This window comes from Chiloscyllium plagiosum, chromosome 28, assembly GCF_004010195.1.
Source record: "Chiloscyllium plagiosum isolate BGI_BamShark_2017 chromosome 28, ASM401019v2, whole genome shotgun sequence".
NCBI lineage: Eukaryota > Metazoa > Chordata > Chondrichthyes > Orectolobiformes > Hemiscylliidae > Chiloscyllium > Chiloscyllium plagiosum.
This window is the reverse complement of record NC_057737.1, coordinates 33,577,363-33,590,470: the sequence shown is the minus strand read 5'-3', so window position 1 is coordinate 33,590,470 and position 13,108 is coordinate 33,577,363. Positions and strand designations below refer to the sequence as shown.

The 13,108-nt window shown below is 39.9% G+C and overlaps 1 protein-coding gene across 1 annotated transcript in view; it reads right to left on the bottom strand.

Moving 5' to 3' along the window:
• The window catches only part of LOC122564224 (E3 ubiquitin-protein ligase RNF43), a 225,409-nt gene that overhangs the window by 11,324 nt on the left and 200,977 nt on the right, over nt 1-13,108 (bottom strand). The window contains exons 6-8 of the mRNA XM_043718921.1: nt 7,667-7,741; nt 2,952-3,092; nt 301-402 (exon numbers count right to left, since the gene is read on the bottom strand). Coding sequence (XP_043574856.1) covers nt 301-402; nt 2,952-3,092; nt 7,667-7,741 — 318 coding nt within the window. The remainder of the gene's footprint in view (nt 1-300; nt 403-2,951; nt 3,093-7,666; nt 7,742-13,108) is intronic.

Sequence of the window (13,108 nt, the reverse complement as noted above, 5' to 3'; positions counted from 1 at the left end):
ATTGCCACATTGTGTGCATTTAAACACAAATCTTAGGCTGGCAGATTGTATCTTGTAACATGTACGATGCAATTATTGCATGTCTCCCTTCAGAAAAGAACAAGTGTTATTAGGGCACAATTCAGAACCTAAATTTGAATTGTCACTGCGATAGTAACAGCAAAGAATCCTGAGTGGTCATGAATGCGGGATCACAAGTATTCACAGATGCAAACCAAAGTTAAGTTACATGACTGGACTGAAGTTTTAACAGAAAACTAACAGCCAAGACTGCTACAAATTGGAGGGCACTGCTCTCACCCGAGTCCGGTTCTGCTTGCATTTGATTCTCACCGCCAGGATCATGACAACAACTGAGAAAGCCACAATCAGAGTCATGAGGATCCCCACATCGTAGGCTGGCTGAAGAGGAGAGAAACGGAGATTACTGATTGAGTCTTTGAGACAATTCTATCTTTTGGCGTAATAATGGCTCAGTCAAAACATGACAAGCAGAAGAGACCTAATTAAGTGAACAAAATCTAAAAAACGACATTAAACATCTTAGGTTCTTTTTGAAGAATAAAGCTTTGATGGAAGTGATTAGTGTTGTGTGCAAGAGAGAGGGGAAAAGAGGTACAAACACTCAGTTCTGGGTACTACAGGAATGTGAACATTACCTGGTGTGCAAGGCTGGGGCTGAAGAAATTTTCAAAGGAACCACAACTCTTGTAATTTTCCCTCATGGGACAAGAAGTCATTTGTTAGTAGATGGGTGGATGACAAATATCAGAGGAATAATTCAGACAGCTATGATAGTATATCATCGTTACATTACTGGAGAAGGCACACAGTCAGGGAACCATTTCCAAGAACACTTTGCAGACTGGATGTGTCACAGAAGTATCAAAGATAATTCCCAGCAGTTACTAGCTGTCTGTGATTCACTCCCCATTACTTGTACATTTGCAGCTTGATAGATTTGCTGTGTAAGAGAAATGAAACAAAATGTGTGGTGTATAGCTGAGCCTTGCAAGTCTCATCTTGTACAATGGAAAGTAGCGAGTTATATTGAACTGCCCGAGGGCTGTTCACAGGAAAGAAAAGAGATACATTTCATGCTTGTAGCAGTTAAAGCCCATTTTCCTATACCTAGTTACTGGAATGTGACCCACAACTCAGTTACCTACACTATCGTCTTCAATGGTCAGAATTTGTATATACTTCTGTGTTTCAGCTTTCAACTCCCTCCCAGGCCCCATTTGACACACTCAATAACCAGAGGAATACTGCTGCTTTTCAGAGGGAAATGAAGGTTCACATACTTTTGATTCTGGACATAGGGAATTTAAGATACAAGGAAAGATTATGGGTGTTGCGCTTGTTTTCTTTTGGAAAAGGAATGTTCAGCTGACCTAAACAAAGTTTTTCAAATAATGGGAATTAACACAATTGCTCCAGTTACATTGCTCACTGTGCTGAATGGTTTACATTCCATTTCAGGTCTAAAACATTTCTACAGGGATTCACAAGTGGTGAAGAGGAAAGGAGCAATGATGAAGGAAGATTTAGGAGAAACAAATAAAGACAATATTTTTGGTTGGAGGGAGAGAGTTGGCAAAGAGGCAAAATTTTTAAGGGATAGAACTTCAGAATGCAGATGGAAGAATGCTGAAAGAACTTAATGACTCAAAGAATAATAGGGGAAACAAGGTACAGGGAAAGGGCATTAAGGCAGGTGGTATAAAATGGTTAGAGAGACAATTAAATGTATTTCTGGTGAGGAAAGGTGGGATTGATTTTTGGGAAGTGATAAACTTTGTTTTTGCAACTCTGTAGGAATGAAAACATCATTCAGGATTAATCTGTGCAGAGACAGGTTGACGTACTATGGGAAGTTATTGATTTTTTTATATACAGGACCCATACATTTCAGATTCCCTGTAAGAAAGTATTTCATGCTGACCCATAGCTCTGGCTTTTAGTGACTGACATTCAAGACTTCAGATGTGATCTGACTTCCTCATAACGAGGCCACAAAATAGGAAGATAAAACACACTTAAAAATATTCCAAAATTGACAAATGGTGGATGGACGGAGTTGTCAAATCATGTTTTTTTTTCTCCCACCTACTTAACATGTGACCTGTGGGTCCATCCAATCCAACCAATACAGTTGGGATCATAATTTGCCTGAATTATCCCAACTTTGGAATATTTTAACTTGTCAACGCTTTGAAAGTGAGAGAATGGAATTGTAGGCTTGATGGGGATCAGTATTATTCTAATGAATAAATGAAGGCTTCAGGAAATGCTCTTAGCTGAATGAATAGAGAAGGGTTTTTGTTTACCTTAAAGTGCTCTCAGCCCATAGTCACATTTCCTACCTCAGTCTCATTTCCAGATTTAGTTAGAATGTTTTAGATTTTCTAATGAAAAACATATACAATGGGGAATTATTTTGAGGCTGTCTTACAGACAGACCCCAGGAAACATCCATCCACAGGTTAGTTACACTATAATTAGCTTGATGAAACCATATCTGTCTCAGACTCTTTCGAACGAAGCTTTCACAAAGGTTTATAAACAGGTTACGCAGATAGCCTCACATCCTCCTGCTCACTTGGTGGCCCAACTTTAGGACCTCTGTGAAAATAGTTGAAAATTAATTCTGAGTAAGTTACCTAAAAATGTTTTGCAAGTATTACTCTAGGTAACTATTTAATGAAGGCAAGTATTGGCAGCTAAATATGAGAGTATTATGAACCTATTGCTAATTAGACATTGTGCCAAAAATGATGAAATAGCAGGAGGCTGAGTGGGTCCCCAAACTGAATGTCGTTCTGTGCAAGTGTTGGGTTGCTATGAAGAGCTTATTATCTTACACAAACCTCTAGTTAATCAGAATATTTCCACTGACTTTTCAAGTGTTCAGCTAAGCTTGAGATATGCATTTCTGACATATCACTTACCCGACCCAATCTGTCACTCTTGACATGAATCCTGACTATTGCTTCACCATTGGTGTTAATGACCTTCATCAGTTGGGTAGCATCATGACCTTGGATCAGGATAACTGGACAAGGCAAAAGATCCTCTTGATTCTGTTTCAGCTACCAAGAGGGAGAAAAAAGCCACGTAAAGGAGTGTCCTTTTGGAGGATTAATTAATGATCTTGTATTCAGCAACACTCATAGGTATGTAACTTATAACTTGAAAACTTTTACCAATACAGAATTAACAAAGGCTGTCTACAACTTGAGGCTTTACATTGCTTAATGTGTACACCAACCAGTGGAAAGGATACAAAAGATGTGCAAGTTTACAAATTCCAAAGGGTCTCAACACTCAGGGCTAAATGATATAAAAACACAGATGGATTACAAATTGGCATAGACTCATTTTCACAGTAAGAGATATAGAATTTACCCATGTTTCTTAGAGAGAAAAACAAGACAACAGAGACTACAACGATTCCATTAACAGTGCACATTCTGGGCAAACTCTGTCTGTCTGTCCCCATGAAACTAAACACGCAACTCGTGGAGGCAGCATGAGAGAAACGGAGTTCCACAGCACTGATTAGATTAGATTTTCTACAGTATGGAAACAGGCCCTTTGGCCCAACAAGTCCACACCGACACACCGAAGAATAACCCACCCAGACCCATTCCCCAACTTAGCTTGGCCAATTCACCTAACCTGCACATCTTTGCATTGTGGAAGGAAACCGGAGCACCCGGAGGAAACCCATGCAGACATTGGAAGAATGACCTTGAATATCCCATGTTACTTAGAATCTCTTGATTACCTCTCACACTCAAGTTTTAGTTTCCTTTTACATTCTAACACATTTAAAACATCCACAAACAATTTATACAAGGTCCTCAGCGATCTGTTATGATTTCCTTAATCAACTACTATGGTCTCACTCTTCACACTTTTTGTTTCCTTTTACAAAGGTTTGACATGTATCCATTATTTCCAACTGTTAATATTCATTGCATCCTCCATGGTATACTCTTGATCTTAGCTTCAAAGCTCACTTTAATAAGCCCAGTGGTGACCCACTCCACTTCTACAGGTGTCCCTCATTTCTTTGTGGTAGTTTTACAATCCTAAGCTTGTGCTGGATTTCACTTAAATTATTCTGTGCTTTCATCATCAATTTTTAAAAAGAAACTTGTTCACTTTAGGGAAGGCTTCAGTTTAGAGAAAAATGGAGATTGATCCCACTTTTTAATAATACAGAAAGAGTAACCAAATTATTAACATTTATAGAATGTCAATACCAAGGTTTAAACTCTTCAAGCCTTCTCACCGTGCACTCTAATTAACTACATTACTACAGAAGGACATTAAGCATATGATTCCAGTGGGGTTAAATCAATTCGGTCAGTATCTTCAGAAAGATAGGTCTGCTTGAACACAGAAAAGCAGGGCAAATAATTTGTGGGCAAATGCTTTTTTCCTTAAAAAAAGGATTTTTGTGTTGCTTTCCCATTTGTTAATACTTGATTGCTCAGTACAACAAAAGTCCTGAAGTCAGATTAACTTTAGTTTCTTATTTGGAAGACATATTCCTGAGTGAAGCTTAGAATAGTTTTTACCACATTTACCACTCATTCACTGACTCACTTTAGTAGTTAGCGTGTGGGCTCTCAGCTCAAATGAATAAAGTAATTCCTCCATAATATAAAGCATTTATCCACTTTGGACATTCTTTTCATAAAACTGGAAATACATACGAATTATCCTTCTTAGCTTTAAATTCTTGACCCAACACAAACTTGTAATTAGTATCAATATCTTATCAACAAATCTAATTCTGTTTCTCTCTCATGTCTGGTTATATAAATGCAATGCTCTCTGAACGAGTTACATTTTTCTGTTCAATCAAACCACCTCTCATGATGTTAAAGTCACAGATTGGAGAAAGCTGCATTCTACTCACACATGTCCACCTATCAACGTTCAAAGCACTGGTCTTTGCCATTATTCCCTCATGCCCTCTCATAATTTTCCATTTTCTTACAATTACCCCCTTCAAAATGGAATCCAGCCTTGAATTGATGAGTGTGTCTTAGTGCTCAAGTCGTGAACAGTAGCACAGTTTACTATGCACTTACATTAAGGGCCCCCAAAGTGCAACATTTGATGCTTTTGGATTTTTTGTTTAGTGGTAGACGTGCTCAGTCACAGCCTTCTTACCTCTATGGAGATTGAGAGCTTGATCTCCTTTCTGGTTAGAGGCCACAACCTAGAATGATACTTCAGTGGTGTTTTTACTAAGTGCTGCTTTGTCAGAAATGTGGTCCTTCTAATCAAATATTAAACAGAGTTTTTTTAATTTACTGGTTCATGGGATGTGGACACTGCTGGCATGTTACTTCCTATCCCAACTGCCCTTGAGGAGGTAGTGAGTCACTTTATTGAATCTCTGCAGTTCATCTGAAGAACTAGGAGCAGGAGTAGGCCCTCTGGCCCTTCAAGCCTGCTCCACCATTCAATAAGATCATGGCTGATCTTTTCGTGGCCTCAGCTCCACGTACCTGCCCTCTCGCCATAACCCTTAATTCCTTCATTGTTCATTATCTTAGTTTTAAAACCATTGTTCGGACTAGCGTCAACTACTACACTGGGCAGGGAATTCCACAGATTAACAAACCTCTGGGTGAAGAAGTTCCTTCTCAATTCAGTCCTAAATCTTCTACCCCTAATTTTGAGGCTATGCCCTCTTGTCCTAGTTTCACCCGCCAGTGGAAACATCCTCTCTACGTCGATCTCATCTATTCCCTTCAGAACTTTACATGTTTCTATAAGATCTCCCCTCATTCTTCTAAATTCCAATGAAGATAATCCCAGACTACTCAGGTCTCCTCATAAGCCAATCCCCTCAATTCCGGAATCAACCGAGTGAATCTCCTCTGCACCCCCTCTAGTGCCAGTACATCCTTTCTCAAGTAAGGAGTCCAAAAGTGCACACTGTACTCCAGGTGTGGCCTCACCAGCACCCTATACATCTGCAACAAAACCTCTCTGCTTTTAAACTCAATCCGTTTAGCAATGAAGGATAAAATTCCATTTGACTTCCTAATTACCTGTTGCACCTGCAGACCAACCTTCCGTGATTCATGCACAAGAACACCAAGGTTCCTCTGCGTAGCAGCATGCTGCAACTTTTTAACCATTCAAGTAATAGTCCTTTTTACTGTTACTCCTATCAAAATGGATGACGTCACATTTATTAAGATTGTATTCCATCTGCCAAACCTTTGCCCACTCACTTAAAATATCCATGTTCCTCTGTAAAGTTTCACATTCCTCTGCACACTTTGCTCTGCCACTCATCTTAGTGTCATCTGCAAATGTTGACACACTACATGTGGTCCCAAACTCCAAATAATCTATATAAATTGTGAATAATTGCAGTCCCAATACTGCTCCCTGAGGCAAGCCACTAGTTACTGATTGCCAACCAGAATAGCACTCATTTATCCCCACTCTTTGCTTCCTGTTAGTCAACCAATCCTCGATCCTCTAATACTTTACCCATAATGTCATGCATGTTTATCGTATGCAGCAGCCTCTTGTGCGGCACCTTCTCAAAGACCTTTTGGAAATCTAGGTACACCACATCCACTGGGTCCCTGTTGTCCACCATGTTCGTAATGTCTTCACAGAATTTCAAAAGATTAGTTAAACATGACCTGCCCTTCATGAACCAAGCTGTGTCTGCCAATGGGACAATTTCTATCTACATGCTTTGTTATTTTTTCCTTGATAATAGACTCAAACATCTTCCCCAGAACAGAAGTTAAGCTATCTGGTCTATAATTCCCCATCTTTTGTCTACTGCCCTTTTTAAGCAGTGGAATTCCCATAGAGCTATTAAGTAGAAAGTCCTGAATTTTGGCCCAACTACAATGAAGCAAAATATTTCCAAATCAGAGTCATGTGTGGTTTGGTTGGAATTTGCAGGTGGTGATGTCCCCATGTGTCTTCTGCCTTTATCCTTTGAAGTTGGTACGGGTTGTGGCTTTGAGAGATGCTATTGAAAGTAAAATCTTACAGGGATTTGCAGTATATCTTCAAAATAGCATGCACTGTAGCCTAGATGCACTGGTGATGATATCAGGGTGTGTTTAATATGATGGATAGGATGCCAATCAAAGGGGTTAAACTCATCCTGGATACTGCTGCTACTATTACTTTTATGCCTCCATGAACAGATAGGATCTATGATAAAACTAAGGTCCTGTCTTCCCTGTTTTGGTGGCTCAGAATGATGTTGTAGTGTCTGAAGAATAACAGGTTGTGTGTCCCCTGAATTAGCCACATTCTTCATTTGTTTCACCTGTGACTGTTTTTTGGATCTTTAAAACTAGTTGCTGTGGATGTCCATCTCCACAGAAGTCAATGCTTGCCTGGAAATAAAAATGGTTTCAATAAAAGTTCCTGAAGAATTCGAGATATTGTCTGCTCAGTGACAAATTGGATGACTAGGATCATGCTTAGAAAGGTGTGCACTTACATCACACTTCTGGCGAGAGGTGACAATCTGCTGCTTTTGCTGAGTTGTAGAAAAATAGACTTTAACAAAAGATCATATTTTCCCCAAATTATTCCCAGGTTATGCAGTCTGGTGGTTGGTGTTAATGACAGAGGCTTTGAATACTTGTCTTACCTGACCCGCAGCACTTGCATCATCTGTTACATCAAAAATCACTGCTGTGGCACCTCTCTGAATAGCAAACTTAGCCTAAAGGAGACAATGACAAAAGTTGTGAAAATATACATAACACGTTCTACTCCACAAAACTGTTAAACCAAAAGCTTCCTTATTTGTGATTGTTATACAAAGTTAGGAGGCTCTCAATCAGTATCTAGATAAGGATGGAAACATGACCAGAGATATATCTGAACTTCTCTGCCTTGCACTCTTCAGAAGTGACAAAATAGAATACAGTGCCTTTGTCTTAGAGAGTAATCACCACAATAATGAAGGTACAAACATCAGATCAAATGGCAGACAAACAAGAAACATGGCACCATGTGAGGGAAACAGCAATTGAGTGTCATAATGGGTTTCTGAGTAATTAGGATGCTAAATACATCATAGTTATCTTCGGTGGTTTGTACTCGAGATTTCTTAAAAAAATAACTGTTGCAAATTCTCACAAATCTTTTGTCCCAATTTTGAATTTTATAAGGTTCACATGCTCCTGAGTATAATTGAATCCCCAGATTCCTCATTAACTCTTTAATCTGTAAAGGTCCAAGCACCAAATGTTTCTCAAGTTCAAATGTACTCTGATGTGCTAATGCTGAAGTGCAAACTACTGTATATTGAGACATCCAGGTACAGTAACTGAAAACCAAGAATTCAGCAGGTGGCGCTGATTATTCAACTAGAGCATCTGCAGAGAAACATAGCTACTTCCCTCGATCCATGTGTAGTCACCCAAGATTCAACTTTGTATGGTTTTTAGTTACATCTTTAAATTTATTTTTAGCAAACCAACCTTTTCTTGGCTGAGACACAACATATTGAGGGCAAAATTTCAGATGATCTTCAACTCTCCAAAGTAATATAATCTGTTCTAATCTTCACAGGACAGTTGAAGAACAAACCGAAAAGCCAACTCTTGGCTTCCTCTTAAGTGTTATGGTTTTGAACTATAACAAGTATAAGCTGATGCTTACTGTTGTTCAATCTACAAATGAGAAGAAGTGACTGATAAATATTACTTAGCCAATAGTACAATGAGTCTAGTAAGTCTGAAGCTGTATACTGATCCAGTCAGTTTCTCTCGTTCCTTTATGTATTGTACCTTAAAATGACCACATTTCTCAGCATTTATTCAACTTCCTGAGTTTACCCAACATAGATCCACACTGTACATCCTAAGGAATGGGATACTTTAAACCAACGAGACTCAATTTTGTTCCAATGGTGCATGAATGATCTGAAGGCAACACAGTGCATTCCCAGCAGGATGGTGCTTTGACAGGGACTGGAATGGTACCAGCAAATCCATTTGCAATGGATGAGTTTCAGCAAGCACAGGTGATACTTCAAAACATCTGGAGTGATGAGATTCCATCCTCTGGACATACAAGACATAACTTAACAATTGCCAAATAAAACTTTCCTCAGTGGTAATCAGGTCTCAGAATGCCATAGGGCTGCACTCTAATAATTTAATATTAACTGAGACACTTTGGTGCCTGTGAATGTAATGTTTGTACATAATAGTTAATTGTAATCAATGTCTGCTGGATTCTTCCATATCACAATATCCTTGACCAGTTTCTTATGTTACAGAAGATAACATAAGCATCGTTGCATCAGTTTAAAAAGACACCGCTGAAGGCAGGCTCACACCATGCTATTTACAGCTCCCGTGATATTGTATTACATCTTTTCTCTTTCACTCTCTGAGGGCTCCAATATTTTCATGGCAGATGTTTGGAAAATTAATTATGGACTTTAATGTTAGGCAACAGATAATTTGGACAAAGGGACAGTTTTTTTCCCTTCATTAGAATCAGTTTGAGAACATACAGCCACACAGATCTGTAGATATTGGTACAAAGTTTTAAGTGTTTTCATTATCCATGATTTGGACTTAATTTATGGATGGGTATTGAGACACTTTTACTGAGTAACAACTAACCAAATATTTATGCAATTGGATTTTACAGATCAAGCGATAGATGATTCTGAGAAAAGAACTATGAAAATCCTACTTGCTATTTGCAAGCTTCAGCTGAGACCAATGCTTAGAGACCACAGTGACCTCTATTCGTGTTTCTGGCTCATGCAAGTCAGGAGAGGTACTTAAAAATAACCAGAAGGAGATTTGCTCGGAATCATAAATATTAATCAGGGCAACTGAAGTACCAGAGTCAGGAAGCATGAGACTGATAGACACAGTGATCAAGAACTTCTGTGAACTATTTTGCCAGAGGAGTTTGAGTGACAACATTAGTTGAAAAGCAGATTAAATCAACATCTTCCCCTGGGAAATTCAAGAAAGCAATTTAAAATTCATCTTCCACCAGCAAATCCGCCCACCTACCCAAACTCTTCAAAGTGGTGGGGAGCTGCAGAGTCGAAGCTACTGAACTCGGGAAAGTGTAAGTCACGCAGGAATGACCAATGACTCAACAACTATCAAAGTAACTACCGATCAACTTTACCCGGTTGAGACACAGCCCTTTGGCCTCGGAGGATAAAAGGAGTGTTAACTGGTGCCACCTCACCCAGCCAAGTGCTCACTCACAGGGAGCAACATGATTTGTGTTTGGCTTGCTGGAGGCACAAATCAGAAAGCAAAAGATAAACAATGACGGTTGAAAATGTAATCTTTAAAAATACATTACAAAGTAATCATTTGCAGAAAAAGAAATATGCTCAATGTTTCAGGCAGTGACAGAGGCTGGTCACTTTTTATGAACTGGTGAATTTTGACAAAGGGCTCCCGTGATATTGTATTACATCTTTTCTCTTTCAGATGTCAATAAGCCTACAGTGCTCTGACCAGCATTTACTATTTTAAAACCTGGGTCTTGATGTTTGTTGTTGGGGCAATCGTACACATGTTACTAAAAGGTCAAGACCTCTCTACTCCAGTTGAAAGTATGGCATCTCAAGGGAGGTGGTCACCTGGAGCACTGCTCCTCTGCAAACACACTACAGCACATCTCAGCCTTTGATCCCATTGCTTAAGCTTCTCCTTTCACATTAAACATTTATTTACTCTGAACACCTGACCCTCAGGGCCTTTCTCCTATTGTGTTTGCTGGCTTGCTTTAGAAAGCAGTTCAGCTCAAAGTCACAGCAAATGCTTCCCAGAAATGACTTATCAAAATGGCTAAAGTCCAACAAATGGAGATAACAGAAATGGACAAAATCTGACTTTACAAAGGTACAGGCGCAATTCATTGTTCATACTGTACCATTTGAACATTAACAAAATAATGTTAATTATTGAAGCTTGTTTTGTGAGTTCAAGAAACACTTTGCATTTCTGAAACCCAGTGCCACCCTTGGGCACTCAACTCAGATATAATTAGTTTCAGATGCCACTTTAAAGGACTGGGATGTTCCAGTGCTCGAATCCTATGGGAATTCACCCCATTTGCTTTCTTCATTTGTACCCTGCTCAATTTAGTGGATCTGGAAGTTTGGTAAAATGGTTTCTTTGCTGTTGTCTTATCAGCTGATGAATCTCAAATCACAGCACAACTATTATATATAATCAGCAACAAGATATATTACTAACGTACAGGCATGTGGATTTAAAATTTTAGACACAGCCCTCATGATTCCATTAAGTGAACTTATGTGGGTCATGAAAGTATAATTTTGAATACCTTGCTCAAATGTAGCAACTCAGTTTCCTAAAATCGCCATTCTATGGTCTCAGTGAGGTTTCCTGTTTACACTAAATAAGATGCAGATTTCTGCTTTGGTCCATTCCTGGGTGTGTACAGCATGTGACTGCCCAAGTTTATCACATCTAACAAGCCAGATTTTCATCCCACTGGTCAGGGTTGGAACGGATTGCAAGTTCCAGAAGTGAAATGCACAGCATCATTTATTTTCTCCCACTCCCATGATTACATTTGTCCTGGTCCAACTCAACAGCTGATGACGTGTACTTGATGTATGAAAATTAACTTGCTTTGCTTTTTCCTTTCGCTGATGATCAAGTGCTAAAAGGCGATGGAAGCAAAGTTTTCACAAAGAAAAGCAGTAAGTTGTGGATGGCTGGGTACCAGTTGGGAAGCAGCCTTTGATGATCTGAGCAACTGTAGAGGGGAAGAAGTGATTGCACAACTGGAAGCCGGTTGATAACATATCTGAAGATAAAGAATCCAAGTCTGATGAAGGCATATGGTGACAATCCCGATAAGATGGTTAAAACTATCAGCGGAAGTGAACTTTATTACTGCTATCTCGAGCACTTCCCTCAGAATTTTTAACTTCTGCCCTTTGCTTTGGTTTATGTTTAACTAATGATGACAAGAAAGGATCATAGTCTTTGTTGACCTCACTGTGTTGGTCGTTATGGGTTACTCGTGACTGCAGACTATAATTAACATTTACATAAGACTGAGGCAACAGTCAACTCCAATGAACTAGCAGCACAGGTGAATAGTGCAGAGACCCGGAATGAAAAGTTTCTACCTTTATTAAATCGACTTTTTAAAAACAAAATTTAAAACTCAGACTGTAACATGTCTGTAAGAGCAGTATGGGTGCTTGGCTTTAAAGTAAGAATGGGGCTTATCTACAATAATTAAAGGAGCTGGAACATAGCCAGTGCTGATCCTTTTGGCTTCTCTTCAAAGAATAGTTGCAGCTTTACTACAGGTTGAACTATGTTTACTCAGTGCAGCCAACCCTCCAAACCCCTGAGTGAAGCAGAGGGAACGGCAGAGAATCGGTGCAGTTAATGAGTGGCAGAGAATGAGCAGCAGGCTTCAGTGCACAGTTTTGGGGACCAGTGTAAAGCCAGTGACTGCTGCAGCATGAACCAGTGAACTGGAGGGACAGATATGCAGAAAATGACTGATAGAGTTATGCAGTAGAGTTTCTTCAGGGCTCACTAAACGAACAAGTATGGATCAGTCAATTAATTCGATGGTTCCTTAACTCTGAGTTCCTTTGCCTCACAAAAATGTACTGATTCCTAGCTTTTCCACATTTAATTGACTTACACTGTGTGTAAAATCCCTCCCACCCACAGGTCTGTCTGTGTGTGCGTGTCTGGGGGTGGGTGAGTGTGTGTGTGTGTGTCTGTGTGCGTTGGGTGTAGAGTGTGTCTCGGGGGAGGGCGCTGTGGAGGGGAGTGCGCATGTGTGGTGAGGAAGCTGCGCGTATTGGGAGGGAAGGCATGTGTGTGGGGTAGGGTGTGTGGGGTGCCTGTGCATGTCAGGGGGGTGCAGGGAGAAACAAGTGGATGGCGGAAGAATGCATGTAATCGGGGGAGGACAGCACCTGTCTGGGGAAAATGGCATGTGCAGAGGGAGAGCATGTGTAAGGGAGGAGCGTGTGTGTGTTTGTTTGGGGGAAGCGTGTGAGAGTGGGTGCACATGGGAGGAGGTTTGCGCGCGT